This window comes from Apteryx rowi, unplaced genomic scaffold (assembly GCF_003343035.1).
Source record: "Apteryx rowi isolate R43461 unplaced genomic scaffold, aptRow1 scaffold_683, whole genome shotgun sequence".
NCBI lineage: Eukaryota > Metazoa > Chordata > Aves > Apterygiformes > Apterygidae > Apteryx > Apteryx rowi.
The window spans coordinates 252,409-270,741 of NW_020450964.1; the positions used below are offsets into that span (position 1 = coordinate 252,409).

Sequence of the window (18,333 nt, forward strand, 5' to 3'; positions counted from 1 at the left end):
TCCAGTTCTGGGCTCCCCAGTACAAGAGGGATGTGGCACTACTGGAGCAAGTCCAGCAAAGGGCCACAAAGATGATTAGGGGACTGGAGCGTCTCTCTTATGAGGAAAGGCTGAGAGAGCTGGGTCTGTTTAGCCTGGAGAAGAGAAGGCTGAGAGGAGATCTTATCAACGTGTACAAGTATCTGAAGGGAGGGTGTCGAGAGGATGGATGGGACCAGACTCTTTTCAGTGGTGCCCAGCAACAGGACGCGAGGCAACGGGCACAAACTGAAACACAGACGCTTCCATCTGAACATGAGGAAAAACTTTTTCACTGTGAGGGTGACAGAGCACTGGAACAGGTTGCCCAGAGAGGCTGTGGAGTCTCCTTCTCTGGAGATATTCAAAACGCGCCTGGATGCAATCCTGTGCAATGTGCTCTAGGTGACCCTGCTTGAGCAGGGGGGTTGGACTAGATGATCTCCMGAGGTCCCTTCCAACCTCAGCGATTCTGTGATTCTGTGATTCTGTGAGGGCGTTTGTGCTGCTATGGTCGAGGCTCATGCTTAGTCTGTCGTGCTCTTTCTTGGACCTAGTAAATCTTGAATTCATTGCACTATGTGATCTTTGGCAGGAAAAGATGGAGGTTGTGTTTGCCAGGGAATAATCTTTTCCCAAAAAAGGAAGCTTCTGTTAGAGGAAAAACTTGGTTCCCTGTGCTCTGAGGATGCCCTCCAAGCACTGGGGTATCAGGTGGAACAGGGGCAGCACTTCATATCATCCTTTCCTCTACCTTATTTTAGACGATCAGACCCCAGCCTGGTCTTGCGTGAATTTTGGCCTCTGCCTTCCATGATGTGAAAGAATAGGATCTTCCCCCACCCTTATGCCTTAATCCACTCATACTTTAGTACAGGTGCTCTACAGGCAGACATTAATGTGCAAAGAGTGATATAAGTGTAACATAATACAGCTAAGCATTATTTTATATCAAAAACTTTACTATTTTCAATTAATGAGAGGCTTGTGAAAGTATAGAAATGCCAGAAACCTAAACTATATTAACTTTAACATAGCCTGTTTGTGCATGTAGTCTATCATAAAAGCCTATGATTGCATGATCTAGTGTTTCCACACTGCAGTAGCAGCTTTGAAATCAGGTATCACTATTGTGTCATCACTTATGTTGTGTCTGAGTGTATCTGTGGGTATGTGCAAATTTATGTATACTCCAGACAAGGTGAAGCTGGATTAGAAGTGGTTGGAGCAATACACGATAAATGCCTTTCATTCATCCTTAACCATACAACCTGTATATTCCTTACTAATGTAGCGCTTAGGAACGTAGCCTGACATTACACAACTCTTCAAAACTTCCACTGAATTGTCCACAAAAAATATTCCCCATTCCTTTGATTCCTAAAATCGTATTTTAGGGTGCTAATGCCAAAGGTGAATTTGGTACAGTGGAATTAATCTGATGCTGCATTAAAGGCTGAATACAACAATTATTGTGCTGATTTTATCATTAACAGCGAGAGTAGGAATATGAAATGGCTGCACAGATCTCTGTCCAAAGAAAAACACCATACCCAGCTCTTCATCTGATGAGTTGTTTCAGTGCGGGTCTTTTAGGGGCTGCAGATGGCTCTAGGTTGCAGAGGTCAGCTATGTCTTACTGGGGAGCTTACTGTGGTGCATTGCCTATGCCACTTGCGTTGGATCAAAAGCAGCATTTATCACTGCTGCCTATCCAGGCAGTAGATAATGTATCAGGGTAACTGTAAGCTCATACAACGGATTTTCATCTCTTCAAAGATGACTGAATCCTTGCAAGATTGAAAGCCAGAGAAACTAGTCAGTGCTGCCCAAACTGGCATCATGGTTCAGGCCCACAGAGAAGTGTTGTTCTGCTCCACAGCCCAGGCCCAGTGAGCTGAGTTCCTGTGGCTGTCTGCTACATATTGACCAGTCTTTGAGAACCAAACCTGCTATGGTTTCTCTGTTGTTACCTCCCAACCCTTTCTTGAAACCAGCACATACTTTGCTCTGTCTGAAAAGCTCATTTAGTTTCTGGCCAGTTGGGGTCTATCAAGCAAATGGGACTTGAGGATTGATGTGGTTTCACATTATCTTTTTTCTCTCTCTGGCATTCTCCTGCCTTGTGTCATTAGGCTGGATCATTCTTGGGACCACTGGTGTCAGCTGTTGTGCTTCTTGAAGCCAGCAGTCCTTTTCCTGTGACTTACACAGGCTGGGAGCTGCTGAGAGCAGTGTGTTTAGCAGCTGCTAACTTGTTTCTGCTCACTTCTAATATATGTACAGAACAGATATAAAGCAAGGCCTTCTATATTGAAGATATATTATGCTTTCTTCTATATCCAAAACTTCACTGAGGCCTGTGTGCCATACTATGCAATCACAGAATAATGGAAATGGTGGTTATATCTCTGGATATAAGAAGTCACTTATCTGGTATTTGTTATATTCTCTCATGAGAATATAATATGTTCTTTAAATGAAGTAGTGTCTGACTTTTATAGTGACCACAGATCAGTTAGCCTTTTTTGCTATCTTCCTTATCTTCCTAGCCTAACCTAGCCTTATCTTCCTTGACTACTCCTGTTATATCTTAGTAATCTGAAAAAAATATTAAGGCCTAGAGTAAATATAGCATGACAAACTGGAAGGCTGCCAAGGGTGCAATAAATAACTAGGAAATAACCATACAAGCAAGACATGGCAAAAAAAAGAAAAGATGCATGAATTCTTCACATAAGAGTTCTTTACAGAGGAACTGAGGAAGGTTTCTGCATTGTATTCTGTGCAGTGGAGAAGCCTGAAGAAGTGTCTCAAAATGAAGTGTCAGCCGAAAAGGTTTAGAATAAATCATTTTTTCCAATAGGAGCACACAGCAAGGACTAGATGTTATTTACTCAAGAGTTCTACAAGAACTCGGATATGAAATTGTTGAACTATTAGCTGCGCTGTATTACACATTTTAAAACTGACTTTAGAACTTAAATAATAAGCAGCAATTGGGACCCTTTTTTTTTTTTATGAGCTTGAGGAAAGAAGGAACTAAAGACCATTAATTCTGATTTTTGCAGTAGGCCAATTAGGTGAAAGAGCAGAATGTGTAGATAGGTAGTGGAATATGAAAGAATGAACTGACCCAGCATTTCAGAAGCCATTGGAGGAGCTGATGTGGAGGAAAGTGATCCAGCTGTGATATAGTGTACTTCAATTCTGAAAAACCAGTTGGACACTGTTCCTCACCAAAGACTTTTAAACAAACCAAAGTGTCATGGAATAAGAGAAAAAATCATTCATGAATTAATAACTGAATAAAAGATTGGAAACAAGCAGTAGGAATAGATATAAGTGCAAGGGAGGTTTCCAGTGACATCCTAGAAGGGTGCTTCTTCCATTTCATCATATGTTGTATTTAAGAGGGGCATACGGTGAAGTAACAGTGTTTCTAAAGATATTCAGTTATTCAAAATAGTCAAGAGCAGGCCAGATGCAAGGAAGATTTCGTGGTATTGGGTGACTGGGTGATCAAATGATAGGTGGCTTGCAAAGTTAATACATACAAAGTCACATGTATAACAGTGGACTCCCAATTAGCTGTTACTGATCAGGAAAGAGATTTTACGAGTCATTGTGGATAATTCTCTGAAAACCTGCATGCAGTGCTCATGAGTGTTCAAAATGGCAACGAGAGCGCTAGGAAGGAGACAACTGAGAAGTTACACAATAGTATCTATAAAATCATGGCCAGCATGAAGAAGAAACTAAAATATAGTCAGTATTCCTTATTGAGTAGTCATATTCATATCATCTTATTCAAATGTCATACTGAATAGTCATTATTAACTCTTTTTTTTTCTTGATATAAGAAATAGTTATGCCCAAATAAAATCTTCTACCAGATGTGCCTGGGAACATTTTTGGGACACTGAGCTTTGCTGGCACAGAACAGCTTGCATTTATCTAGTTAATTCTTTTAGCCTCCAAGACAAGGTGATGTCTTTGCAAACTGCCTATGGGGCATGACCCCTGGCTGAAATGTTTCAGCCCCCAGACCCTGCCTGGGATCACTTAGGAGCAGGCTGGTTAGCACAAGCCAGCCTGCCAGTCAGTAATGCCAGACCCTAAACTGCCGAACAGTTTAATAGTATGGACAAACTCCTTCCAAGGCCTGGGAATGCTCCTGGGCTGTTGTTTAACTTACTATGAAAGAGCTTGGGAAGCCACCTTGTCTTATACTGCCAGAAGTGGTAAAGGGAAAGCTTCCCTCAGCTTACTCTGTCGCTCGCTTGTGTCCCGTGCTGGACAGGCTCCTGCACTGGTCGGCTCTGGGTCTGAACCAGCACAGTTAGTTCTTGGCACAGAAGGGATGCATGTGCTTTATCAAAACACAATTCTGTCCATATGTATATTTTTTAAAATAATGAACTATCAGGATTTCCCTTTTTTAATTAAAAACAGCATGTGTTTTTAAAAGAGGTCAGAAAATTAATCTGAGAGCCTTCAAGGTGATTTTTTGGTATCTGTTGATTGCACAGCATTTTTTAAAGCTGAGCTGCAAATATAAGGCATACCATGTTAATGAACATGCACTATGATTGGAATACAATGTTGCAAATAGACAAGAAACAATTATTTTTATTAAATAATTACAATAAATATACAGAGGTTATGTAATAATAATGCTACTTACTGCAAAGCACTCCCAATGAACATTCATATCATCTTCTGGAAAAAAAAACAAGACATTTTGCTTATTTTTGCTAATGCTCTGCTAATAAGATTTGCTTCCTTATATCCTTAGACCATCATGGCTACAATAATATTACTACTGCTAAAAATATTTACAGTCGGGTTTGTTCATTTAATTCTTGGGCTGTAAAAACCTAAAATACCTTTAAAAATGTTAGGCTAATTGTTGGCAAGTTATAATATTCTACTTGTGAACTTCATTCTGTTCTAAGTGCGGAAGAAATAATGGTTTTAATTCATTAAGTAAATTCTGTGAAAGTTAATGAACTCATGACTAAAGTCATGAAACTATGGCTTTAGGTTTAATTGAATGTATTTCTCTTTCTGATTGACCATTTGGGACTTTACAAATGTTGTCACTCAATATTATTATTTCAAGTTTGTGAGGCTGTTGTATGTGAGCAGGGCAGACTGCAGACTACTCAGGACCTGTCAGGCAGAAATGAAATTGTATGATGATAAACCATTTGCTTTTCTGGTGTGTATTCTATGTTAGATTCTGCCATTTTTTCTTGTTAGCTAAACAATACTGCTACGTAGTGTAAAACAGTACGTCAATTCTGTTCTGAGTTTGGTCTGTATGTCATGCTATTTAAAATTTATATGAAAAGCCTTTGTCTTCGGATGTTGAAGACTCTGGTTTAAACTTTACTGCTAAATTAATATAAAATTAAATATTAAATCTCTATGACAGCATAGTGCAGTTTTCAACAGAAAAGGAAAAAAAAAATAAGGCACTTATACTATGTCTAGTTACATATTCTGCAGATATAAATGACTGGATATTAGGCTGCAACACACTGATGAAACTCAAGTAACACTACTTCAACTTACAACTCACAAGGATTTGGCCTTCAATCTTTATTATGCAGACCATGGCAGAAACAAACAATTTCACACGGAAAACATATTTTGTCACACAGGTTTGAACAATGAGAATAAGAAATACAGTGTGGCTGCAAAAAAAAGAAAGCTGTTCCATACAGTTGTGTTTTAGAATACACATAAATTCATCAAAGCACTCCCCGCCTCGGTAACTACCGATGTTTTATTTACAAAGCAAATAACAAACAATGGCTAGAAAATAGCATTGCACCACAAATTATCTACATGGATATTTCTATTTTTCATACTAGAAAACAGCTAAGATGGAATTTACTTGAGTTCAATGTTTCTTTAATAAATTTTTATGTGTTTTAGTAGCTAATACAAAATAGAGATGCAGACTGTATTATGTTAGTAAGAAAAGCAAACACATTATGGACTTGGTTAAGAAAAATATTTCCTAGCAAAATGTAACTTTTCTTTAAAAGGTCTAATGTGTTATCTGCTCCAAGCACTTCACATAGGGACTGTTGATGACTTACATTTCATACAGTTCCTTACATTTCACATAGTTCCTTTCATCTTGAAGGATGGAAGGATCCCAAAGTGCTTTACAAAAAAAAAAAAAAAAAGTTGCACAACTCTGAAATGTTGCTGATTGCACAGTTAGAACTTGAGAAACGAAGTTAAAGAGAATTCATCAACATCCTATGCTAGCTCTGAGAGGCTTATATCTATATTTCTATTCACACTGGAATTTACAGTAATAGAATCAATCTTGTTTTGGAGTTCATTCTCCAGTTGATAGCAACATGGCCTAGATCAAACCTCTGTATCTTTTATTTATTCTTATCTCCTTTAGAAGTGGCAGCTCACTGTTCTGACTGTAAAAGTCTTGTTTCTATGCAAGAACTAGAAGAGTAGTGTGCAGCTTGGAGTTTTCCATGTAAGTAACCTGCACAGAAAACACCTTTACAAAGAAATTTTAAAGTGTAAATCTAGTCCCCAACAGTATTACAATTTCATCATTAAAAGCGCACATTTCTTTTTCAAACTGTAATTGTCTATCCTTTGAATTTTTGTTTCTAACCTGTTTAACCTACTCTAACTGCTCAGATCATGTCAGATAGCTACAAGTAGAGCAGCTTTGTGTTAAGACTAATGCATTCCTGGAAAACATGTATGTTTTGAACACTGGTGCTTAGAAAGCCCCTGAATCTCTTGGCTCTGCTTGCTACTAAATTTCACGCTTGTGTTATGTGCAATGCAGAGGTGCTGCAGAAGCAGTTTTTGACAGACTGGAAAAGCAGGCACTTTCCTCTGTGTTTTCTGAGGGAAAGTGCATGCTACACATTCCCACAGCATACTGCACAGACACGCTGTGGCACTGGTTTGCAACCGCTTTGAGCTATGCGGCAGGAAGCCCTGTCACGGCAGTGGAGTAGTTTCAGCTTCTTGAAGTTCCAACTGAAAGGAAAGAAATTGCAAATACAATGAACAATTACTTGATTTCTTCCCTCCCACAAGGTTCTCTGTATGTGTGTGTATTTGTGTGAGTGTTTAAGAGGAATTTACTTCTCATTTGCAGCTACTGTGCTGCTGTACGAAGCCGAACAGCTAGCCCAAGTGCCAGGGCAAGACTATTCTTCTGTTATAAAACAGCAACAGCAGAGGGAATGATTACAGGAAAAAGTTCATGACTGATTTTTAAAGGCAAAGGCACATTAGTGTATCTGAAATGCTGCCTTATTTGAATAAGGATTCGGACCAAGCCAGTTTTTTTTCTTTCTAGAGGGGAATGCACTATCAGTTTCATTAACATGGAATGATTTTGCTCTCTGGTAGCAATTGCAGCAAAGTTAGCATTTTAGATGATACATTAATAGCTTTTCTGTGTTCAAATCAGTAAATTGGCTAATGCTTTATTTCAAATTTGGACTTGCATTTAAAATCTAGTTTAATTTCTGAGATGGAATTAAATCAGACCCCAACAAATCCTCCGCCCTGTGTGCCCTTGGCACCCATGCTGAGTGCAATAGCACTACGAATATTTTCATCTGCATAGTAGGCACCACATCCTGAAAGTCTCCAACCTTTTTGCCGTCTAACAAATGCCACCCTGCACGCTAGAACCTGTTGAACATGGGGTGGGAGACTCTGCGGGTAAAGTGTTTGTAGCATAGGAAGCAAAGTCACAGATGAGCCTTCACTGACACAAGCAAGGGGAATGTGTTAGTGTAACAGTAATGGCATGTGGGTGAGGGTAGGAGGAAGGAAGGCACATTTTCTAACTGCATTGTTTTCCAAGCACTTTCAGCAGAGTGGAGTCTGTGAGGATGGATTTAAAGATTTCTCCAAGGCCAAAATGTAACTCACATGCGTGTTCATTTTAAGATGCTATTCTCAGGGAGTTTTTTTTATTCTGTGTTGGGGATGTTCCTCCTCAGCTCTTTTTGGCCAGAAACTGAACTGATTCTAAATCTGAATGTCCCTTTCTTTTGGAGAAGTCTAGATTCAGAAATGAATTTCAAAGTTCATATTCACTTACCTTTATGAATTGAATAAAGTGGAATCATTTGTATTTGCTCTGTATTTTTTTTTGTTTGTTTTTAAACCACTGAACTTTCTAATCTATTAAGGAAAAAATGAGATGTTCTGTTCCCCATTTATTCACAATTTGAGAATGCCACAAATGCATGCAGCCTTGGAAGATTACTTAGTTTTAGTCCTCATAGCATAGTTTACTCTTGTGTCCTTTCTATTTCTACATCTTGGATGCCAAGCCAAGTAATGAGAGCAAAGCTTTCAGGACTGAACACAAATACCAGAACTTCTGGTTACTGCAGATAACTTATAAAAATGTAGACCTTACTTTCAGAATGTGAGGAGGACTTGCAGCTTCCATTAAGGCATTTAGAAACTTCAGTGGTTAAGCAGAAAGCATCAGAAGCTGAAAATACAAAAAATGGCTACAGAAAATGTCTAAATATGCCTGTAAATGTGCCTGTACATAATTTGCTTATTTGCTTGGATACTTTCAGGTGAGGCTCTTGTGAAAACTTAAGTCACTCACAAAGAAACTAATTCATTTATATGAATTCAATTTCTCAGATTTCTATTATTATTAATAACCCATTTTTTTTCTGAGTGGGATTTTCTGTGTTATTAACAGCAACAAAAATAAAAGGTATTTGGAAAAGATACTTTTTAGGAAAAAAAGAACTATCAATGTATCTTAAATTCAAAAAAATGTTTAAGCATTTTTTAATCTAGGAAATAAATTAACGCAGACAGTTTCTGTGCACCTGAAGTAAACAGCTATTTCAAAATATTTGTCACAGGTCTTTGCTATGAATCAGGTTAGTATCGATAACATCAAAACAATTTACTCATTTGCAAATGCTGCTATCTGGTACTTCATTAGAATTCCCTATCAATATTGGGACACATAGAGAAAAGTTCACAGTAAGCAGTTGTATTTTGTAAGCAGATTTTTCCAAGATTCTGTGATTCCCATTCTGTTTTTCCTCTTCATGCAAATGCACTTATAAGATTGCATATGCTTCCCTGAAAATTAAAGTGAGCCAAGCCTTCAAAAGCTTGTAAGTTTACATAAATCTGACTGTAGAACAAATTTAATCCATGCATTTTGCCACAGCGAAATAATTAATTGTCACACAGGATATATTCCCCCCAGATGTGAAACATGTCAGTCTTACAGCACTTCCAGGTTTTGCATGCCTGATTAGCCACTGCCTTTGTTCCCTTAGAAATATTTTGCTTCATGGGGCATGTGCTATTTTTATAAATGCTCACACCATCAGTGTTATGGATCAGATGCTACTTTGTGTGTCTGAAGGGAGCTTCATGTCTGGAGGAGGTCAGAACTTGTTTTGCTCTTCCAGTTTTCATAAATGCTGATAAAACAATAATCAAGCTCTTAATCCAGAGGAATCTTAACCTTTGCATGAAGATCTTTACAGTAAAGCCCCAAGGCCATAAAATAGGGCCAAAAGTCATATCGTAATGCAGAATAATATGAATGACTTGTGACGTTTCCTCTTACTGCTTTTGCACTGATAGAAAACATAGTTGTCACTTCCACCACTGAATGCTTTTTTGAAGTGCTTCAAGAGTGTGTGGCCTAAAACTGCTGAGCTCCTGAGTGCTTGCAGTTCTCATTAACTTCAGCAGGAGTAAAGAATTCTCACTTTGCAAAAAAGCAACTTGTTGAACATCTGTTTCTTTGAAAATAACTTCATCTGTGCTAAGTAGCCCTACACCCTTGCAATTAGAATTCTTACCGTCTCCAAGGCCTCGTCTATGCAAGAAAGCACTTGCCAGTATACTTAGATCAATACAGAAATACTGGCTGGACTTTCTTGTACAGAAACCACTTACCTGCGAAAAGACTGCTCTGTCAATAGAATTTACAGTAGTTGTTTGAGCAAACAGAAAAAGTATTCCCCCCCCCCCCCGGGGGGCAAAAGCTGCAATTACACTAGGACTTTCACTGTTTAAAAACATAAAATTAGATGTCATATTTGTACGTACTATCCCCCAAACCCTTTTTAGTGTAGATTAGTCCTACAGCCTTTGTGGTCACTCTGATGGTAAGAAAAAATATTATCTCTTACAGAAAAGTTTGCTGAAGAAAAAAGTTAAATGAAGTTTTTAATATTCAGGTTTGAACATGGTTTGATGTGAATGTATTCCAAAGACTTTGCAGAAGGTGAGAAAGCCTGCCTCCGCCAGTTGCTGTGCTAGTCCAGGGAGCACAGCAGTGCAAATGTGCAGGTCAGCATCCAGAGAGCAGAGCTGGCACAAAGAAACCAGTGGCAGCAGCAGCCGAAGCAAGGACTGCTGCCATGGTGGTGATGGAAATGAAATTGGTCTTGCTTATGGCCACTTTAAATTCTCTCAAACGCCAAAGCACGCAAAAAGACCCATCCACCAAGCTAGGGGGACATAAGTTTCCAAGTGCTGTCTTCTTCTACATGGCCTTGGAGAAAACAACTAACTAGTTTTTAGGAACAGCTACAAAAGTAGTCAAAATTGGGCAGTAAAAAAATTTCTTACAATTCTGATTATGCTTTTTTTGTTCTATGCAGATTGGCTCTTTGCTTCAATTTTCTCCCTTACTGCCTCACTCTGACCTCATTCCTAATTTTCTTCTTTCTTCTTTTGCATGCTCCCTTTCCCATCAGTGTCTTGACCTTCAATTCTCTTCACATGTGTTTTATCTCTTCTTAACTAATTCCATAACTGTTCCCTGAAGAACACTCCCCCCCCCCCCCAACCATTCCCTGCCACACAGCTGTATGCCTAGCTTGCTCCCTGTTGCCATCATAAAGCTCACTTCACTTGTTTGGTCTATCCCTGCCTTGGCTGGCTGTCTCCCTTGTCGGCATGAGTTGAAATATCTCTGTGGGCAGGATCATCGTCTAGTCTGCATTTGTACAGTGCGCAGGAAGATAGGACCTTATCTCAGGCAGCCCCTGTGCAGCACCACGTTAAACTTTTCTAAGGACAGAATTTTGGAAGGCTATGGCTTACTAGAAAGAGTATAAAGAAGCATAACTAAACATAGAAAATATGTGCATACACACTACACTGTAAAACCTGGAACTGCACTAAATACAGCTATAGATATAATCCTATTGTAAGACATATGCACAAAATTGACTACACTGAGGGTTACAAATACATTCCAGAGAGCTGAATCTGTCGTCCAAACATTTACTACACATAGTGAATACTATATGTGTGTGTGTGTGTGTGTGTGTGTGTGTGTATATATATATATGTGTGTGTGTGTGTGTGTGCCTATGGCAAGATTGGCAGTTCTGCTCCACCCCCAAAGTGTGTATAAGACTGAGCAGGTTCTAAACCATTTCACGGACCAGTTTGGCATGTATAAATCAGATGCTGGTGAAGGACAACACCAAATGCAGACATTTAATAAACTTTCCCATTCTGTTTTTAGACTGCTCCTTCCTCTTTTCTGGTGCAATCACAATTTTGTCTGTTTGGTTATGGTAACGTTCTGATTTTGGCTTCCTGGTTGATTGAGCCCTTGATTGAGCCACTCATTGAGCTCTTGGTCTCAATGAGTGATAGGTATGTTTTTTTTCAGGAGCATCCATTCACTTCTGCACCTTGAGAAGGCAGCTAGCTTGTGGCTGAAGTGGCAGCAGTGAGAAACTCATACAAGAGCAACCTAACCATATTGCTGATGCTCAAATGAAACTCCTTTTAAAGGTGATGTGGCAAGGAATGAACTAAGCTTGTGCCTTTTGTTTTTCTTTTTAATAAACTGTGGAGAAGACTCAGACGCTTTTTCTGGTGCTTGTTTTGTGCATGAGTGAATTAATTTCAGGAATGTTAAGAGTCACCTTCATGTTTTGCTTGATGTTTGCTGAGGGATGTGGGTTGAAAACTCTCAGGACTAATCACAGGAACATGAATGTTGAATACATAACAAAAGAGCTTCTTTCGCAAAAGCTAAGCAAAAAATAGTCTGGATAAAAAAATCTATTATTTTCCTTGGTATCTGCTGTGTCACAAAACTCCTACTTCTCAAAGGCTTTTTTCTACAGGGAAATATTCTCTGTATACCTTAAATGGCATAATACTCCTTAACACGTGTGTGTGTGTGTGTGTGTGTGTTTGTGTGTGTATTTATATACACACATATCTGTAGAAAGGTGTTCAGACTAGGGGAAAGTATTCCTATCTGGAAAGTGAAATGAATGGTGTCAGGTGAAAGCATATTTATAACGCTTTCAGTAGTTGTGCTGGTTTAGTTACATATGCAAATGTTATTTTTTTACATATGTTAAAAAATGAAAAAAAAAGAACCCTAGCCAACACAGATAAGTATCTGGTACAAGAACTGCATGTAGACAAGTCTTTGTCTACTTCTTGAATATCTTCCAGGAAAACAGGGCCTTCCATTCCTTTTTTGTAAATCATAACAAATCAAAAAGTGTACAACCACAGTTTCTTCTCTTTTCAATTCACTGTTGAAATGGGAGAAGAAAAAAGATATACATCTTGTCCCACCACTGTCTCCCTCAGCAGACAAGGAGTATGAATAGAGAAAGCTGTGATTTTTCTCCAAGCGGTTCTAAAAGAGTCACCTGTTGTAAACATCCTGTAAGGAAACAGTGCCTCTGGTTTGTGCACTGTGTACGCAAGCACACTGGACCAGACCATGCAAGGTACCTTTGAAAGCCCTCAGTTTCTGGGCATCTACTAGAGCTGAGATCAACCAGCACCATGCAGGACTGGGGTCTCTATGTATGTGTATGCCAGCTACAGAGATAACCCTGAAGGCATTTATGCCTTCAAATAGCTACAAATCAGTATAAACTGTAACTTCAGAATACATGTCATCTCCAAGTGGGAGGCCTGGATCCAGAGATGACATCTCCACTGCTAGTCATACCTGATGGTTAGTCCTGTCCACAGTGTTGGCAGTGGAAGCATGGTCACGAGTGTTTTGTCGGACTCGGGTGGAATTTTGTTGCTCAATGGTGGAGGAAATGGGGATGCAGAACTCTCTGAAACATCTTTTGAAATTCTCATCTAGAAATGCATACAGGACTGGATTAAGGCAGCTATTTGTATACCCTAGAGCAATACAGAAGTGCCAGGAGACAGTTTGGAAAGTAGTTTCTGGAATGTTGATCAGGGCTTTAATGATGACATAAATGTGGATGGGAGTCCAGCACACGATAAACACTGCCACCACCACCAGAACCATTCTTGTGATTCTCCGCAGGTTCCTGTCCTTCTCTTTGGAGCCAGATAACATGCGAACACTCTTTAGGCGTAAAATCATCAGCCCATAGCACACGGTAATGATCAGAACTGGCATGATGAAGGCAAAGATGAACACACAGATTTTCAGGAGGTTCTCCCAATACCAAGCAGGGTGGGAGAATGTAAGTGTGCAGTCAATAGAGCCTAGAGAAAAAAGAAAACAACAGAGAAGATGAGCAGGTCAGTTTTTCATTTGCTTTTCTTTAGTCTTTTTTGATCAATGTTATAGGCAAATGAATGCAAATTTACTACGTAAACAGCTAAAATGAAGCAATTGATGATCTGTCTTTTGCACAAACACTGATACAACATAGTGTTGCAAAACATGTGTGATGCTTTAGTTAGAACACAAAAAATAAAGTAACTTGTCTTTTGCATTTTATTGCTTGGAATTTGGTGTGTATTTGACAAAAAATGAACTGAATTGTCATAAATGCTCAAACTTTGATTCACTTTCACTTTCAATATAAAACCTCGTGAAAAAAACATGGTTTAACCATCATGTCTACTGTCAGTTGGGCATTTCAGGGCATTGGAGAAGAGGATGACATGACACTTTGGCATCTGTGCAGTTTAGGGATTTTCACTTAAGTTGATGCTGTTACTTCACGGAAAGTCTTTGAACACCAGCAATCCAAATGTGCTATCACTTCTGTTTCATGTCATGCCAGACTAGGTACAAAACAGCCATGACTGCCAACTTCAGTGGAAATATCGGGTAAAGCACAGGCTTCTGTGTACTTTAGGAGAGGAGTGGATAACCCTGTGTAGTCAAAGGCAGGCCGGCGGGCGGGCAGGCACTGACACTGGCCTTCCCAAACACTACACTGACTGTAGGGAGCAGTGGGACTCRCGCCCACCTACAGCAGAAAGTAAGGAGCTCCCTCATATAAAAGAGATCTTGTCCAAGTGCCATGTTTAGTCAACTAGAGCCAGCTGATCTAAGTGAAGAGAAAATGACTTTGATTCAAGGAATAAGCCATGAAGGTGAGATGAAGGTAAGGAGCTGCTCCTTAAAGAACAAAGCCTCCAAGCTTCCAGAGAGAGATGAAAAAGTAGGCAAAAATCATACAGGTTTTTTTCTGTGCGTAGACAAAAAGAATAATTTGCTGACTGGTCTAGAACACCAAAGGCACCTTGTATAGAAAGATGCCTATAACATTACTGAGCTTGTGAGGACTTACTGTAAAATTGTTAAAGAGGCCTGTTTTCGTTGCCAGGTTGGAAGTCAGAAGTTAGTTCAAAGCCTCTACAATAAAGACAAACAATACAGAAAGGAGTTTAAACATTGAAATATTCAATTCATAAATGAAAGCTAGACTTACCATGCCTGTATTTAGTAGTTGCCATGAACATAACTGGTAGACCAATGGCAGAAGAAAGAATCCAATTGCAGACATTGACAATTTTGGCATTTCTGGGAGTACGGAAATCAAGGGCCTTGACTGGGTGGCAAACAGCTACGTAGCGATCCACGCTCATGGTGCAGAGTGTAAAGATACTGGTGAACATATTGTAGTAGTCGATGGATATAACGATCTTACAAAGGACTGTACCAAATGGCCATGTTCCCATCAAGTAATTTACACTCTGGAATGGCAGAGTACTTGTTGCTAGAGCATCTGCCAATGCAAGATTGAAAATATAGATATTGGTGGCAGTCTTCATTTTCGTGTACCTAGAAAAATCAGCAAAGCATGTGAATGACCACAACTAATAATATTAAACAAAATCAAGACCAATGCAACATCTATAAAAAAAAAAAAAACACTCTGAAAAATGTGCCAGATGCTATCACAGATCATCTTTTTTGTTATTTATCTTTTAACCAAACAAATGATCTTGATATGGTTTATCTGCAACCTTTACAAAAAAGGTTAAAAGGAGGAAAGAAAGTATTCATTTAACTTGTGCTGAAAGACAAGATACACGTAGAAGAAGCAATATTATGGATGCTAAAGGACTGAGAAATAAGCTCAACCAACTTGTATTTGTAAATGTCTGACACTGTATTAACTGAATAGATTTTCTGTATCTGCTGATGTCATGTCAATTATCAGAACTGTAGTTTGTGGAAATGGAGAACGCATTAACAGGTTGTGGAGTAGTAATGATGTAGTTCCTAGAAAAGTAAGTACTTGAAAGATTAGTGTAATTATCACATCCACTATGTCTAAAAATTCAAGCTTTTATTTTAAGAGTTTTTTCATTTGGTTATAATTATAAAAAGTTCAAAATTATCTTTTTGAAAAGATTTGTAAAGACTGCTATTACAGTGCTTTATTGATCTGTGTCTTATACAAGTTGGACAGATATTCTTTCAATTCAACAAGGAGACAGTTGCTATTAAACATACACACTGAATGTAACAATAGAACCACCACCTCGGGGTAGATGCTGCAGCCACGTTATTTGAGGTATGAATGCATGCTCCACACTGCCTATTATGGCAGGAGGGTCTTCAAACTCCTTTGTACCTCCTCCTTGCTAAGTCTTTGCCACTAATTACACAAAAAACAATTTCTGAATTTTAATTATGTCACATCTCATTCACAGCTGAGCAGGGAGAGCTTTATGTTTTAATTTGTGTTTGCATTGCTAAAGGTAGAATCCCAATTTCTCCTTAGTTCATTAACTTTTTTGAACAGCCCTTTACAGACTGAAGTCCTTGTGCCGTCTGCATAGCACTTGAGATCCACCGTTTATGAGGATGCTATATTTTTGCAGTGGTACAATGAATGTTTCACTCTTAAGTAGTGGTCCTGGCTATTCTGCTCTGTCATCCTGATTGCTGCCTAGGTTGCTAGGCACTGTGGCTGTCTGGCTTTCAGGGGGGTCAAAGGACTTGCTCTTTTGATGAAACCCCCTTGTGTTTCTTCAAAGTAGCAAGTACATTGTTTGACCAAATGTTTTCCAATTTATAGACTGATTTGCAAGGGAAACAATCCATTTAAGAAGGTCTTCCAGGTAACCTGCAGGGCAAGATATAAAAAGTGCAAAATAAAATATTTTGTGTGTCTTCTGTCTTTAAATGTTTGATAACTCTGACCTTGATCTCTTCAGAACATGAGTCAGCTGCAAGGAACTGATGACAGGGCTATGTAGGGCACTTGCTTGGGACCATTTAGGTGGGGCCTGGAGAAATGCAGACTTATTGCTGAATGCACCTGGATAACTTTTATGATGAATATTTGAGGACATACTGTCTTTGTTCTCTCATTTCATAGCACTGTGCATGAGGAGCCATGAGTAACCTTAATTTTAATTTAGGTTTTTTTTTTTTCTAACAATTTCCAAGTAGATCCAAGCTCTTGCTTTACTGCTGTCTTGAGAAAGTATGATCTAAGTATGATATTTTGAAATTTTAAATCAATCTGAAATTACAGTATTTTAGAAACTTTTCTTAGGGGAGCACCCCATTTATCCAACAGATTGTAATGCTAACTTAGGAAGAGGCAGATTCTGCAGGCATTCATGCCTCCCTCCACTGGGAATTATTTAGAAAAAAATGTAGAGAATTGCAATGTGGGAGAGAGACACAACAAGTTGCAGCTCTAAAAGCACTGGATTGGAAGGAGGGAGAAAATATTTTCTGGGCAATTTGTTGGGGAATCTTTCAGAGGAGAATGAAAATAGCAACATTTTAATAATGACTTTATTATCATCCAGAATGAAAATGCTGAGCTAAAAGTCTTCTCTCTGCTATATCGTTGTATAGCAAAAATGCATAGCTTCTCCACAGACAGGACAACAGATCCCGGATTAGCTAAAGTTGTGTCAAGAAAGCAAACTGGAGGCGTGACTGCCTTGTGAGCAGACATATCCAGCTTGCTCCAAGCCTGATTTAATCAGCTCAGGTGGCAACAGCAGCAGGGGTTGTGCCACAGGAGTCTGTGCTGATGAGAAAAGCTGGTGCAGATCCTGGGTCCTCACCCAGGCTGCTAATCCGTACTGCACTCCGAAGCAATTATTGAGTTCTTATGGCTGGACTCGACAACGAGCTTAGGTATGCTGCTCTCTGCTGCTGCCATCCTGCCTGATTCTAGCGCAGTACTCTCCTAAGAGCACATCATTAGGTGATAATGATTTTTTATCAGTAATTAAAGCCATCCAGATGCTTTAAAGGGAATGCCTGATACAGAAAAAAACAAAAACAAAAACAAAAAATAAAATATCAACCAATACCAAGTGGCTCTGAGTTTAGCATGTCAGAGAAAGGGGAGAGAAAATCTCTGAATAACTGGAAATGGAAGAAAATTTCTTCACTGGGACTGCCATGGTACTCATCCCACTTCCATGGTAGGTATTTTTCAGTTTTGCTATCTTGCTTTCATTCCCAGTTTAAGCTAAAAACTTCTTGGGCTTTCAATTATTCCATTTAATGGGCTCTATAGACTATTAACAAAGGATTTTGCTTGGTGTACTCTGTAATCCTTATATTTCTAATCATCCTGTTCTTACAAAGAGGAGAAGCAGAGTTTTTGTGGTGGTAGAAATTATTTTACCTCCATAATTGTCTGATCAACAAAAGCCTATTGAAATTCACAATATTCTTTTCAGTGACTTCTTTGGGATTGTTTTTTTCTCTGTACTGAATACTTAAAAAAATTATAAAGGACTTATTTCTAAAAGGTACATTTTGTTAAACATGAGTATTTGTCAAAATAAGTAGACTATCAGTGTTCCAGGATCAGTTCTTTGTATGAACAAATAAATTGCTGAGCAATTGATTAAAATAAGTTTAATGGCACAAAAAAAATAACAGTCCTCTTTGAAGCCTTTATCTTAGCTGTTACTATATCTTCTGTTAAGGTATCAGGTTGCCTATGTGAATAGGTGCACAAACATTTCTGTCATCCAGACATAGATGTGTATGTGATTAGATTTCTATACCTCAGAAGGACTAGTTTTTATACA

The 18,333-nt window shown here is 38.8% G+C and overlaps 1 protein-coding gene and 1 long non-coding RNA gene across 4 annotated transcripts in view; one reads left to right on the forward strand and one right to left on the reverse strand.

The window, feature by feature from the left end:
• Window positions 1-11,923, forward strand: part of LOC112975713 — a 26,376-nt gene extending 14,453 nt beyond the window's left edge. Inside the window, exon 2 of the long non-coding RNA XR_003256702.1 lies at window positions 11,726-11,923. This is a non-coding gene — a long non-coding RNA (uncharacterized LOC112975713). The remainder of the gene's footprint in view (window positions 1-11,725) is intronic.
• The window catches only part of OPRM1 (opioid receptor mu 1), a 23,763-nt gene continuing 10,971 nt past the window's right edge, over window positions 5,542-18,333 (reverse strand). Inside the window, exons 2-4 of one of the 3 annotated variants that reach the window (XM_026086133.1) lie at window positions 14,742-15,094; window positions 13,040-13,560; window positions 5,542-8,539 (exon numbers count right to left, since the gene is read on the reverse strand). In XM_026086133.1, coding sequence (XP_025941918.1) covers window positions 8,519-8,539; window positions 13,040-13,560; window positions 14,742-15,094 — 895 coding nt within the window. In that variant the 3' untranslated portion in view covers window positions 5,542-8,518. The remainder of the gene's footprint in view (window positions 8,540-13,039; window positions 13,561-14,741; window positions 15,095-18,333) is intronic. The other 2 variants (XM_026086131.1, XM_026086132.1) reach the window with 2 other exon arrangements.